This window comes from Pseudophryne corroboree, chromosome 5, assembly GCF_028390025.1.
Source record: "Pseudophryne corroboree isolate aPseCor3 chromosome 5, aPseCor3.hap2, whole genome shotgun sequence".
Lineage (NCBI taxonomy): Eukaryota > Metazoa > Chordata > Amphibia > Anura > Myobatrachidae > Pseudophryne > Pseudophryne corroboree.
The window spans coordinates 777,814,756-777,829,477 of NC_086448.1; the positions used below are offsets into that span (position 1 = coordinate 777,814,756).

Here is a 14,722-nt window from a genome sequence, read left to right on the forward strand (position 1 = left end):
ACTTACTGACAACCACCACACACTGCCAGGACCAGGGGGGGGGGGGGGGGGGGTAGTTCAGAACTGATCACTCGCTAGCGTTTTTTGCAGTGCTGCGATCAGGACAGAACTGCGCATGCGTATGCACCGCACGGGTACAAAGCGGATCGTTGCTGTACGATGGGTTTTACGAAGAATCCATTCGCACAGCTGATCGCAAGGAGATTGACAGGAAGAAGGCGTTTGTGGGTGGCAACTGACCATTTTCAGGGAGTGGTTGAAAAAACGCAGGCGTGTCCATGTGTTAGCAGGGCGGGTGTCTGACGTCAATTCCGGGACCGGACAGGCTGAAGTGATCGGTGCGGCTGAGTAAGTTCTGGGCAACTGAGAAACTGCACAAAGTTTTTTGTACCGCTCGGCTGCACACATGCGATCGCACACTTGCACAGCTAAAATACACTCCCCGGTGGGCAGCGACTATGCGAACGCAGGACTGCAAGAAAGGTTGGTTCTATATCGGAGGGGCTGAAGGGACCTTGTGACGTTTTGAGAGGAGGAGCTACGTCACCAGAGGGAGGAGCTACGGGCGAACAGGGTACCCGAAAAGTACCCTTGCGGGCTCGCTTCGCTCGCCACGCTTCGCTCGCCACGCTTCGGGCACGGTGGCTCGCTCCGCTTCGCTCACCACCTAATTACTAAAGGTAGTAGTTGGTGGCGTGGATAGTAGAGGAACTATCCCGCTGGCCTAGCTCCTCCCCCTTGCGTCGTAACTCCTCCCCCTTACGGAGAAGGTCCCTTAGCCCACTTGATTCTAGCATCTACCCTGCAAGAAAACAGCTAGCGTGCGATCAGATCTGAATTACCCCCCAAGTGTCTCTACAACTGAAATTCAAAGCATGCTGGGGCATGTAGTACTACAGCAGCAGCAGCTGGATGGAGTAAATCTGTCCCTTTTATAAACATTAGCACATACTTGCCTACCTGACCCTCTCCATGAGGGAGAAAATGCTCTGTTCCTGGACTTTCCTGGTAATGTATGATTGCCATCACCTGTGGTGAAACACCTTTCTTATCAATTAACTAGCTCACCACAGGTGATGGCAATCATACATTACCAGGAAAGTCCAGGAACAGAGCATTTTCTCCCTCATGGAGAGGGTCAGGTAGGCAAGTATGCATTAGCAGGAATGTGAGCACCACCTATCTGACTGGATTTCAGTGCAATGTATTAAGTGTAGTTACAAGTGTCTGTCAATGTCTGCCCTGAAGCAATAAAGTTACAGTCTACAAAAACCAGATCCACCAATCAGATATGTCACACGGACCAATCTAACGTGGAACACTTTCTGGGGGGCGGAGCTGAGGTTCAGTACTGGCGGAAGTGACGTTGCCCGGTTAGGACAACACATTTAAGCCCCGGGTCAGAGACGTGATAGAGTCCCGGTGGCCGCGCTGCTGCCCCGGCTATGTGACTCACACATTACAGCGCTCTCGTTAGTGCCTGTCGGCATGGTGAGTGCGGGTCCAGGGAAGGAGAGGAGCAGCGTGGGAAATGTCAATTGACCTTCACCTAATGTCTATCCTGTCACTGCAGAGTGTGGGGTCGCCTGTTAGAATCTGAGGCTGCTCGTTGGAGTCAGGGGGTTCCCCTTGGCATTCGGTCAAGTGAGTCTATCAGATTTGGACTCTGTTATGTGCCCCCCCCCCCCCCCCCCCCCCTTCTTGGTCACTCATGGTCCAGGAGTCATGCATCGGAGTTGTTCATGTTGAGGGGACGCCCACTGAATACGTCCAGGTTGAGGGGACACCCGTTTGAGTCATCCTGGTTGAGGGGACACCCGTTTGAGCCGTTCAAGTTGAGTAGACGGCCGTCTGAGTCGTTCAGGTTGAGGGGATGGCTGTCTGAATACGTTCAGGTTGAGGGTCAGCCGTCTGAATACGTTCAGGTTGAGGGTCAGCCGTCTGAATGCGTTCAGGTTGAGGGGACACCTGTTAGAGATGTTCAGGTTGAGGTGACGCCCACTGGAGCCGTTCAGGTTGAGGGGACGCCCACTGGAGGCGATCAGTTTGAGGGGATGCCCACTGGAGGCGATCAGGTTGAGGGGACGCCCACTGGAGGCGATCAGGTTGAGGGGACGCCCACTGGAGGCGATCAGGGTCAGCAGCTGCCTGTCAGGGGTTGCCCCTCAGAATCTGTCAGGTCCATCGGAATCAGCCACAGTCAAGGGCCGCCTGTCAAAGTTACTCAGGGATAAAGGGCCACATGTTGGATCCAGTCTGGGTATGCATCGCTGCCTGTTAGGATCATTCAGGTTTAGGGGCATGCTGTTGGTCAGGGTCAGAAACCCCCTATCAAGAGTCATTCAAGGGCCACCGATTAGAGTCAGTTGGGGTTGGGTGGATAATGTTGATGGTGGGCAACCACCTGTAAGGGAACCATCAATGGTTTGTCCATCGATGGTCCCCATTACTTTAGTATTGAGGTAGACGCGGGCCAATCGGAGCCTGGGGGCATGGCTATGCTCTGCGTCCCTGACATCCTAGAGAAAAAATAAAATATAAATTGATAGCTCTTTACCATCGATGGCGGGAAACCATCTGGTTCTCCCCCATCGATGGTAAAAGTAATTACCATCGGTCATAGAACGATGATTTTGAATAATCGATGGTCGATGGCCATCCGTTGGTCTTGGTCAGGCGCCGCTCATCGGAGCCTTTCATGGATGCTTGATGCTCCTTTTGCCCTTTGCAGTCTTGCTTATAAAACCAATATTGTCTAATTTGGAGGTTTAATATGATGTCTTTCTACTTGCACACCAGTTGGTGAGCCAAAGGAGACGTCATTCTGATCTGAGCAGCAGAGCACTATATCACACTGCAAATAGGATATTGGAATTAGGGAAAGTAATTAAAGCTATATTAATCCTGTAAAACATATAAATCCGTACATTCATGCACAAGCTACTAATAAAATTATTATATTTGTAAAAGCTTGGGAACATGTTTTCCGACTATAGACTGATCGGTCATACAAAGTTATATAACAAGTCAGTGTGAAATATTGAACAGTCTCTTATGTGATCCTTTTTTTTTTTTTTTTTTTTTTAGAAATGTCAATTCTCATTAAAACTTGTCAGCCACAGATGTATAGACCGATATGAGCATCGCACTCTTCCCATTAACTAAATTACTATTGGGGAATAGTCCCTGCGCATGAGATCATACGTTTGCTTCATTTTTATCATAATGTGCATTTCAGAAATATTTACTTTTGTGATTCAGTAAATATCAGTGATTAGAAAATGACAACATTCAGCACTGTAACCTAAATTCGGCATAAAATCGTTTTATTAACGTATATCAGACCTTCTTAATCATGGTGACAACAGACCAACTAATATATAGAGATGTCTCCTCTCAGTTGCTGCCAGTTTTTGTGTCACGTTTTCTGTTCTGTCTGGTGCTTTATTTTACTTAGATTGCTTGTAATATATTATGTTTTGAAAACACTGCGTCCTATTTGATTTCATTGTTGTAACATTCACATAAGCGTATGCATTAAAGTGTTCTCTGTTATTTTCTTTGTAGGCAAGTACATTGATAGCCGCTGGCTTGACCATTGCCGTAGCTGGATTTGCAGGTAGGTCTGCTCGTCTGTCTGTAATCTATGGTATCCGGTCTCTTAGTCGACCACACTTATGTGGGTAATCAATAGGTCGATCACTATTGGTCGACATGCGTTAGGTCGACATGACAAAAGATCAACATGAGTTTTTCACAATTTTTTGAACTTTTTCATACTTTACGATCCACGTGGACTACAGTTGGGTACGGTAACATGTGCCGTGCAGCGAGACACCTTGCCCGAAGCATGGGGAGCTAAGCTAGCCATGCGAGGGGACACGGTGCACTAATTGGGGTTCCCCGTCACTCTAACAAGAAAATTACACACAAAAAAACAACTCATGTCGACCTTGCTCATGTTGACCTAATGCTTGCGTCGACCTATTTTGGGTGTCGACTTAGTTACTGTCGACAAATAGAGGTTGACCTAGATACTGTCGACCTAAGTGTGGTCGACCCTATGAACCACACCCCTAATCTATCTATTGTAGAAGCACTCTCCAGATTCAGCAGGGTAGTGGCAGTGGCCGGGACAGAACAGCATGTTTATTATACAGAAGCACTTTATGCCCAACGGCTCTTTCATTGGGATCCGGTCTGAAGATCGACAGTGTCTAGGTCGACCACTATAGGTCGACATGTTCTAGGTCAAAAGGTCGACATGAGTTTTTTGTGTTTTTTTTTTTTTTTAATTCTTTTTTTTTTTTTTTTACTTTTTTCATACTTAACGATCCACATGGACTACAACTGGAACGGTAACCTTGCATGCGAGGGGACACGGTGCATTAATTGGGGTTCCCGGTCACTATACGAAGAAGACGACCCAAAAAATAATAATAAAAACCTCATGTCGACATTTTGACCTGTCGATCTTCTGACCATGTCGACCTAGTGACTGTCTACCTATAGTGGTCGACCTAAACATTGTCGATCTAATGATCCACACCCGTTTCATTATTGATATACTAATAAGCACAATCTGCAATGTCAACATTAAACCACTAGGTGTCCCCTCTTGTAAGCGGCTTGTAAGATTTTGTATAACTGCAATGTCATCACATAAATAGAACCTGCACTGCAGCCTTTGTGAGCAGCTATAAGAAATCCTCAGACATTTTGTAATGACGGGTGACACATTTTTTGCTTTAGGCCGTTATGTTTTGAAAAACTTTCAGCACCTGGAGCCTCAGGTGAAGCAAGCCTTCCAGACCCTGCCAAAGTCGGTAAGAAACCCTCCACCCCATCCCAACATGCTTTGTTACGTACGCTGTATACATGTGAGGCTGCTCTGTAACACCCGAAGGGGGCTCTGTCTGCCGTACTGTGACAAAAGGGCTATATCTGGTGTAATGTGTGTAAGTGGTGCTACTGTGCGGCATAAATGGAATAATGGAGACTTCTGTACAGCGTAATATGAATTGGCATTTTGTGGCCACGCCCCTAAATTTTTTGCGTGCACCTATGGTGTGCACTGGCCCTGTTTTGTATATGATATGGGGGGGGGGGGGGCGTAGATGCTGTTTCTTGCACACAACGCTAAAATGTCTACTTATGGCACTGCCGATTACACAGTGATTGCATTTGATGCAAGTACAGACTTATGATGAAAAGCATCTAAACATGCATTTGCACATGCAACTGATATGCAGATAATCTGTCACCTATCCACAGATGATATGTGTTGGATAAATTCTCATTTGTCCATACACAAGCTGTACAAAGCTATTCATCTCAAAAACCCATTCTTTGCAATAAAGGAATCCAGCTTGTAGAAATCTAAATGAACAGCCCCTTCCCCCAATTGCTCAGTTAGCTTGGGAGCTAGACCGCTCTTATGTGATGGGGTCCTCTTGTCGCAGCAGGTTGCAAACCCAGCAATATCCGCCCTGGAGCCTGTACGGGGTTGTGGCGTAGAAAAGCCCTTGTGCTGGACTTTGGGTACCAGGCAGCAAGGAATATTAGGTCCCCTGGCCTGGCCATAATTCAGGAGGGAAATATTGCAGGTTTTAATACAATGGGAAATAATATGTCATTTGAAGGGAAATCCAAAGCTGATATCCTTATAATGCAATGGGAAATATGCATCATTTGTTATCCAGTGGGCAGTGACTTCAAATGTTTTATCAAATGGAATCCAAGAAAAATCATAAACGGAAGAATCCATACTTTGCATATCCACTGAGCCAGTCACAAGCTGTTTTACCGTATTGGCTGTGATGTGATTGGCTGGCGATGAAGGTAGTCCTATGTTGTGCTTCTCCATTGATGTCTGTTGGCCATTCATTTCAGTTGACAGCACAAAGATGATGATGATGAAACACCTAGGGGTAATTTTAGTAAACGGTGTATTTTGAAGGAACCCTGAAGTTTTTAAGAGACCATAATATTGAATACAAAGTCAGGTGTTTTCTGTATTTAATATTATCGCCCCTTTAAATCCAGAGGCCAAAACAGCTGAAGATACAGCGGCTGCTGAAAAAGCGCCACATAGTAGAATTAACCCCTAGTGGGTATTTGCACAGGCTGCTCCCAGTGGTTTTATTTTTAGGATTTCTGCATGCATTAAATAAAAGTCAGAAGCAGCATTTGGAAGTGGCATTGGAAGCAGCCTAAGGAGATATATATATATATATATATATATATATATATATATATATATATATATATATATATATATATATATATATATATATATATATATATATATATTATGTTCTATTAATAAGAGAATCGCTGTGTTGGGTCCAGTTCTGGCAGGAAATTTAGACCTGAAATGGGTTCCTCCAGGTTGTAAATGATTTCCCTGGATCGTGGTTGGGGTCACTGGCCCTGTACTGAGAAATAGGCAATAGCAAATGAGTCCCTTTCATCCCGCCCTGCCAGCGCACAGCTCCTGTTATATTAAATAGACATTCTTCCTTTGTGTTTTTCTAGGCATTCGCTGGCTATTATAAAGGTGGATTTGAACCCAAAATGACAAAAAGGGAAGCCGCACTAATATTAGGAGTTAGGTAAGCCACATCTCCTATTCACATCATTACTGTTCTGTGCTCACCGATGAGGACCATTTATGCCTGTGCAAATCAACATGGTTACCACGTGGTCACTGTGTCATATAGGTTTAGCAAGAGCTGTAGGTGTTTGTTAAGAAAAAGTAGCAAGTTGGGTTTACGGACATGTCCTCATACATCTTAACTGCAGTCACGCCAGGTCGCGTGAGACTCTTCTAGTGTTGGGTGTCTTTCTCCGGCAGGGTCCACAGGATAACAATGGGATATGATGGAGCTAATGCTAATTGGCACCAAACGATCAAAAGCTTTCCGGCCTCCCAGGATGCAACGGGCCCGTCCATATATCCCGCCCACTGGCTCAGGCAAATCAGTTTTTTTTGTTTGGTGCAGCAGGAGCCGGACCATGGTCAGAGGGCTGCTGGGTTTTTTTTAGAAGCCCTTAGCTTTCTTATGTTATTTTTATAGTCTTGCTAGTTTTTTTAATTAACTTCTAAACAGCGTCTTATACTCTTAGAAAGAGTCGCACCAACAACTCTCTGCCGGGTCGCGACAACGCTTACCCACAAGTACAGTGCTGTTTCAGCGAGCGTCTGTATCGGATGTTACTAGCAGGTCCAGCAGACATTACCAGGCTGTGGTCGGAGCACGGAGAGAAGGTAAGGCATCGGTTCCGCTTAGTAGATGGAATACGGACACAGCCGCACTGTATTGGGAGGAGACTACCAAACAGTAGCTGACGCGGCTGCCACCGCGGGTGCACATGCGCTAGGCCTTAGGGATATTAGGCACCAGGAACAGCAAGAAGCCGCGATCCCTAGGGTTGATGTCAGCAGGGGGAGTCGGACGCTCTCCTGGTCGCCCCTCCCCATGGTTCATGACCAGTTTCCGCCGAGTCTCCCACCATAAACTGTTTCCTTGCCTCCGTCTCAGACGCTACCAGAGGGGACTCGGTCGCAGCATAGGCCACTGCGTCGGTGTTCACTGAGCGCTACCACGAGAGATCCGGTTGCATCATAGGCGGCTGTGTGACCACTGCGTCTGTGTTCACTGAATGTTACCGTGAGGAGACTCGGTCGCAGCATAGGCAGCTGTGTGACCGGTGCGTATGTGTTCACTATAGGTTCCTGGAGCGGCAGTGTACACTAGTAGCGTCTGGGTCCACTCAGCGTTCGCTAACAGTTTGATTGATCACTGGAAGCAAAATGAGTCTCCCTGTATCCCACTCTACAGAGTACGGGCTATACAGCACTAAATTTCTATCTACTTTTTCAGTATGAATAGTTAAGTGTCTGTTGCATACGAGTCTATGTACATTTACTGTGGTTTTCTTCGCATTGCGTCTGAATACGTTAGATCTGTTTATACAGGATTCAGTAAATGTTCGCCTACATACTTTAAAAAGTGTTTGTAGTTGATGATGTGCTCATATGACTAATATATAACATGTGACTGACTGCTAGTGTGATTGCTGACTTTAATATGTTTGTCAGTTGTTTTTTCTGATCCTCAATGGGTAGGGTCAGATTGATATCACTTTAGAGGGTTAAAGTGATTACAGTCACAAATTGTGTAGTACACTGTGAAAGTGCTGATTATTTATCATGTCTAAGAGCGGCAAAAGTGACGAAGGTACACTTACAGCAGCACTCATATCATGTTTGTCTTGCAAAACTGTATTATCCTCTCAGGATCTGGTTCAGGATGGTTTATGTGTAAATTGTTTTGCTTTTCAGCAGAACACAAGGCAGATCCCTGTACAACATCAGGTCCAGATGGATCCACCTTGGGCTATGTTTGCACAGACTTTGTCTTGTATAGTTGAACGGATAATTCCTACAGCTTCTGTACCAGGAATAGGGTACCCATACATGCAGCTCCCTACCTACGGTATATCATTTCCCCCAGCAGCTTCTCAAATGAAACAAGCTGATAAACCGATGGTAAGTAAATCTTCACCTCCACAGGCTACACATGACGATTCATCGGAAGATGAAAACTCAGTTTACTCTACTTCGACATACGAAGAGGAGGAAGAAGCAGTGTCGGACTGGGGAATGAAGGGCCCACCATGGGGATGCTGTTGTAGGGCCCCATGCTTAAGGGTGTGGCCAGCCACCATAGAGGTTTGGCTAACCATTACAGAGTACATGTTCTGTGCCCCTTAGTAAATATATAATAAACCATGTTCTTATGACGTATAATATAACATATGTATAATGCATAATTCATGTGCACTAGGATAGAGACTGGAACCTGATCACTAGAGGAGAAGGATGGCCCACAGGTAGTGGGGCCTACCGGTGGGTTCCCCTGTTCCCCTGTGGGCCAGTCCGACTGTGTGAAGAAGGTCTCAGCTCAGTAGATATAGCTGAATTAATTAGAGCAATGAAGGCCATTCTATCCTTAGAAGATTCAGCAGAGCCTGTGTTAAAAACCAAGGCACGTGTGTTTAAACATCCCAAAACAGTTAAGACTGAGTTTCCAGGGTCAGACCAGCTGACGGAAATCATGGAAGAGGCTTGGGTAACACCCAACAAAAAATATTGAATTCCCAAAAAATGGGATTCCAATTATCCTTTTCCAGCCGGGGACTGTTCAAAAAAGGAGGTGGCTCCTAAAGTAGATACGTATGTGATTCGATTAGTGCGAAAATCTATATTGCCTTTGCCGTCAACATCTTTAAATGTCACGGATAGGAGAGTGGATGGTTTTCTAAAAAAACATATTTTCCCTGACTGGAGCAGTCATAAGGCCGGCCATGGCTTCAGCTTGGATAGCAAAGGCAGTGGCTGCCTGAGCTGATGCATTGGAAGGTGATTTTTCATCAGCCTCTAGAGAGCAGAAATCTTATATAGCCCATATTAAACAGGCTGCAGTAGTATTGGAAGAAGCTGCATTAGATATGGGTACTATTGTTTCTAGGGCATCAGCCTCAACAATAGCTGCTCGCAGAGCAGTTTGGTTGTGTACGTGGAAAGCGGATTCAGAATCTAAGAAGGTTTTGGAATCTTTGCCTTTTTCTGGAAATATTCTGTTTGGTAAAGAATTGACAGATATTCTGGAGTCAGAAGCAGACTCCAAGAAGGTCAAGTTTCCTTCCACATATAACCCCAAACCTAGGGGTCCGGATTTCCGACCCTTTCGATCTCAAGGAAAACCAAAGGGAAAAAGTGATCGTAAGCAGCCCCAATACAATTAGTTTGATGATTCAAAAAAGCATTGGGCCACCAGGGGGCCAGCTTCCAAACCAGAAGATAGGCCATCAGCCTGATGGTGCGGGCCTCCTCCTGGGGGACCCCAGGGTAGGGTGCCGACTTCTTCAGTTTGCACAGATCTGGCGGCAGTCTACAACAGATGCCTGGGTGCAAGAAGCGGTATCTCTAGGTTATGTGTTTCCCTTCAAGAAGCATCCTCCTCGAAGGTTCTTCTGCACCAGCCCGTCTCAGGTAGAGACAAAGGCCAGAGCTTTGCAAGAAGCAGTTCAGAAATTGCTTCAGTCAGGAGTAGTCACTCCAGTACCCCCTGCACAACGGGGACAGGGTTTTTACTCCAACCTATTTCTGCTGCGGGGTACACTGGGCTCCACAAGGATTAACATCGGGGTGTAGAGTAGGATCATGATCCGAGGCCCCAACAGGCTCAAAGCTTTGACCTTCTTCCCAAGATGCATAGTGCCGCCTCCGTGCACAGGAGCTCAGTTTGTAAGTTGGTGCCTTGCAGTATGCAGGCACTTAACAGGGGCTGCTCTAGGCAGCCTTTTCAGAGCTTCATTTACAGACTGAAGACAGAAGAAATGTATGAAGATTTACAGGGCTGCTGCAGGCAAAGTCTCATAGACTTCCCTGCGTGCAGCTCCATCACCCCCAGCGGAGCTGTATACTCCTGCGCCACGGCTGCCGGGTCACTGCAGTGGAGGCGCCTGCTTTTTCCCTTTTCACGTGAGTCACACACACGCCGCCGTCTCCTGGGTCGCGGGGCCGCTAACCAGGGGGAGGTAAGGGGCTTTTGTGCCGCACTTTACACCGCGATCCAGCGCGGCCGTAGGAGGCGGGCCGCACGTGCTGGCGTGGACACGGATTACTGGGCTGATGTTCCACTAGCCACCAGGGATACACTTTATGGGCACAGGCCAGGGGGGACGTTGTACCATTCACACACCCCCCCCCCCCCCACCCCCCCGGTTTCTTTTTATTGCCCGCATGCCCGGTAGAGATGCCAGCAGGGGGAGCAGGCTGGACCTGAGGCCCCTCCCCCCAGCCCCAGGGCGCCATTTATGCAATGTTCCCGCCCTGGAGCTGCTTCCTTCTCCCTCACTCCCGGGCAGCAGCCATTACAGATAGATCCTTGCTGTTCCTGGGATTGCTGGGGCAAATCCTCCTCTGTGGAACCGCCTGACTGCCAGTGCTGTGCTTCCTACAGGACACTTGAGTATTCTACCTGTCACTGGGACTGTGTTAGTTTAAGGGTTGTGTGGTACAAACACCCTGTGATATACATCCAGTGCTGACTGTGTTTGTTATATCTATAGTTATTACATATAGCCATCCTGAGTATTACTTTGTATTGCTAGTCCAGTGCAGTTTATGGTACATAATTTCTGCATGGTACACTTGTGACTATATATGCGTGTGTGCATGTAGCCGCTGCGTGGTTGCCTTATTGCAGGGTATTTCACTCAGCGTGCTATTCCTATATTGCTATACCTGAGGGGGCCAAGCGTTTCAGGTTTTTCTATTTTCAATGTAGGATTGTATCACAAGATATACTGTTGGGGTATTTTTGCTTGTGATTTATAGTCGCCATATATTCTATATCTATTGAACCTCCGGTCTGTGCCGTCTGAGAGTTCTTGCTAGGTATAGTGCTGCTACACCTTGTACTGGGTTGCCCATTACTGTGCACATAGTTATGTCTGCTACACGTGGCAACGATGTTGGGGCCTCTCCAACACTGCGTGGTAGCAAGGCCGCTGATGCAATGGAGGATAATTTAGCAGCTGAGAGTTCAGGTTCATTACCCACCCAGTGGGTCAGTAGCGCTTGGGGCATCACAGGATCCGCCTTGGGCTACACTCCCCACATTGCTAAGCACGCTTGTGACTAAATTGACACCCCCTGTGGAACCACCTGTGCCACTGCAGCAGTTTATGGTCCCTGCTGTGAACCTGCCATGGGCGGATCAGCTTTCCACTCAGCTGCAGCATTTAAACCGATCTATGACTAAATCTAAGTCTCACTTTCGCCCGCCTAAGACTAAGTCGTCTGCTAAACGGGCCATTACCTCCTCCCAATCCACTGCTATCCCAGACACTTCCACTGAGGAGGATGGTACATATACTGATCCCACAGACACTGACACAGATGTTTCTGATGGGGATGGGAAACCATTGGTGGATGTCCCGGATTTGATTGAAGCATTTAGGCTAATTCCTCAGGTGTCTGATGTTCCTGAGCTTGAGGCTGTCTATAAAAAGCCAGATAGGTTTAAACGTAAGAAGGTGGTTAAACAAGGTTTACCTCATTCTCAACTCCTGGCTGACATACGTCCGGACTCATGGAATAATCCGGGAACGAAATCCACACCGCATAAGAAACTGTTGGCTCGCTATCCTCTCTCTGCGGAGCTATGTCAAAAAGTAGGAAACTCCTCCCCCTGTAGATTCTCATGTGGCGTGTATGGTAGTTTCCTCTGCTCTGCCAGTTACTACCGTCACCTCTCTGAAGGAACTGACGGATAGACGTGTGGAGGGTTGTTTGAAAGCGATTTACACCTACCGGGGGCTGTGCATAGGCCAACCATTGCAGCAACTTGGGCTGCTGAAGCTGTTGAGGCGTGGGCTCAGAAGTTAGAGACGGAGCAGCCTTTTGACGCATCTGAGCATGCTCGACAATGTCTCTCGTATATTACCACGGCTTCTCTGTACCTTAAGACTCCGATACTGGGGTGCTGGCGGCCAAGCTACTATTACGTCGGTCTTGGCCAGACATATCTTTTGGTTGAGATCCTGGTCAGTAGATATGGGTTCCAAGAAAACCCTTGAGGTGCTTCCTTTCACGGGAGACATTCTCTTTGGAGAAGACCTCAATAAGATTGTGGCTGATCTGGCTTTTGCTGAAACAGCTTGCCTACCTAGTACGGCTCCTTCCGCACAGAAGGCTAAAAGTACTTTCCCTCGGCCCTTTCGTCCTCCAGGAAAAGCAAAAGGTCAGGCATACCCAAGCAAACTCGTGCTTCCAGACCTGCAGAGCCCAGACCGAAGCGGGCCTGGGCTGCCCGTCAACCTGCTTCCAAAACTGACAAGCCTGTCGCATGACAGGGCGGGCCTACCTCTGGGGGATCCCAGGATGGGGGGCCGACTTCTAGGTTTTGCCCAGGAATGGTTGCAGACCACTTCAGATGCCTGGGCAAGGGAAGTCGTCTCGCTCAAGGTTACGCCGTACCTTTCAGAAATCGTTCCCCCTCATCGATTTTGCCTGTCAGATGTTACTCTGGACCTGGCGCTTTCGGTGGTACATTCCCTCCTGACCACAGGAGTGGTAGTACAGGTGCCTCTGATTCAGAGCGGCAAGGGGTACTATTCACCGCTGTTTCTAGTCCCGAAACCGAACGGATTCTCGCGGCCCATTCTCAATCTGAAGTCCTTGAACAAGTAAGTGCGGGTCTCCAAGTTTCGTATGGAAACTCTGCGCTCTGTTGTTCTGGCCTTGGAGCCTGAGGACTATATGGTCTCCCTGGACATACAGGATGCCTACCTACATATTCCTATTGCAGTGTCTCATCAGCAGTACCTGAGGTTTGCGGGGGGCAACCTACATTACCACTTTCGGGCGTTACCCTTTGTTTTGACAACGGCTCCCCGAGTTTTCACCAAAGTAATGGTGGTCATGACGGCTACACTCCGCCGTCAAGGGGTCAGGATCCTACCGTACTTGGACGATTTGTTGATCCTGGCAAATTCCCCAGAACTTCTCCTGTGTCATCTAGATCTGACGGTCCAGTTCATGAAAGCCCACGGGTGGCCAATCAACTGGATGAAATCCCCCCCCCTGGTTCCTGCTCGGAGCATGGTATACCTGGGTGCGTTATTGGACACTCGCAACCAACGGTTGTTTTTGTCTCCGGAGTAAGTCCTGAAGCTTCATGACAGTATTCGATGCTTCCTATCTCGTCCGCAAGTGTCGATACATTCGGCAATGCAAGTGCTAGGTCTCATGGTGTTGGCTTTCGACATGGTGGAGTACGATCAATTCCATTCTAGCCCTCTGCAGAAATTATTTCTGACCAAGTGGGACAGCCTGCCTCACCGGGTCAGATCTCACATGATCTCCTTGTCTCCGGAGGTCCGCCTGTCACTGAGCTGGTGGCTTCAGGACCAACGATTGAGCAGGGGCCGTCCCTTCTGCATATCCAACTGGGTCCTGCTGACCACAGATGCCAGTCTGAGAGGTTGGGGCGCGGTGTTGGAACAACACTCTCTCTTCAGGGTCGGTGGACCAAGGAGGAATCTCTATTCCCGATAAATATTCTGGAACTGCTGGCAGTGTTGAATGTGTTGACAATGGCCCAGCATCTAATACAGAACAGACCTGTTCAAGTACTATCAGACAACGCCATCAATCGTCAAGGCAGTAGTTGAGGCCGCATGGCAATGAGGGAAGTATCACGGATTCTTCAGTGGGCAGAACGCCATCTTCCGGCCAAATACGCAGTGTTCATTCCAGGGGTCCTAAACTGGGAAGCGGACTTTCTCAGTTGTCAGGACGTACACGCCGGAGAATGGAGCCTCCATCCAGAGGTGTTTCAACTTCTCATGGACAAGTGGGGCCTTCCAGATGTGGACCTGATGGCGTCTCGACACAATCACAAGGTTCCGGTCTTCGGAGCAAGGACAAGGGATCCTCAAGCAGCGTTAGTGGATGCTCTGTCAATCCCATGGAACTATCGGCTGCCATATGTGTTCCCTTCCGGTGTCACTCCTGCCCAGAGTAATACGGAAGTTCAAGCAAGAAGGAGGAAACCTACTTCTGGTCGCTCTAGCGTGGCCCTGGCGGCACTGGTTATCCGATCTACAGGGCCTCTCGTTGGATCGTCCACTTCTACTTCCACAA

The 14,722-nt window shown here is 47.9% G+C and overlaps 1 protein-coding gene across 1 annotated transcript in view; it reads left to right on the top strand.

Annotated features, from left to right (window-relative positions):
• The first annotated feature begins 1,353 nt into the window (after nucleotides 1-1,353).
• DNAJC19 (DnaJ heat shock protein family (Hsp40) member C19) overlaps nucleotides 1,354-14,722 on the top strand; it is a 46,611-nt gene continuing 33,242 nt past the window's right edge. Inside the window, exons 1-4 of the mRNA XM_063924325.1 lie at nucleotides 1,354-1,491; nucleotides 3,568-3,619; nucleotides 4,753-4,826; nucleotides 6,538-6,614. Coding sequence (XP_063780395.1) covers nucleotides 1,489-1,491; nucleotides 3,568-3,619; nucleotides 4,753-4,826; nucleotides 6,538-6,614 — 206 coding nt within the window. The 5' untranslated portion in view covers nucleotides 1,354-1,488. The remainder of the gene's footprint in view (nucleotides 1,492-3,567; nucleotides 3,620-4,752; nucleotides 4,827-6,537; nucleotides 6,615-14,722) is intronic.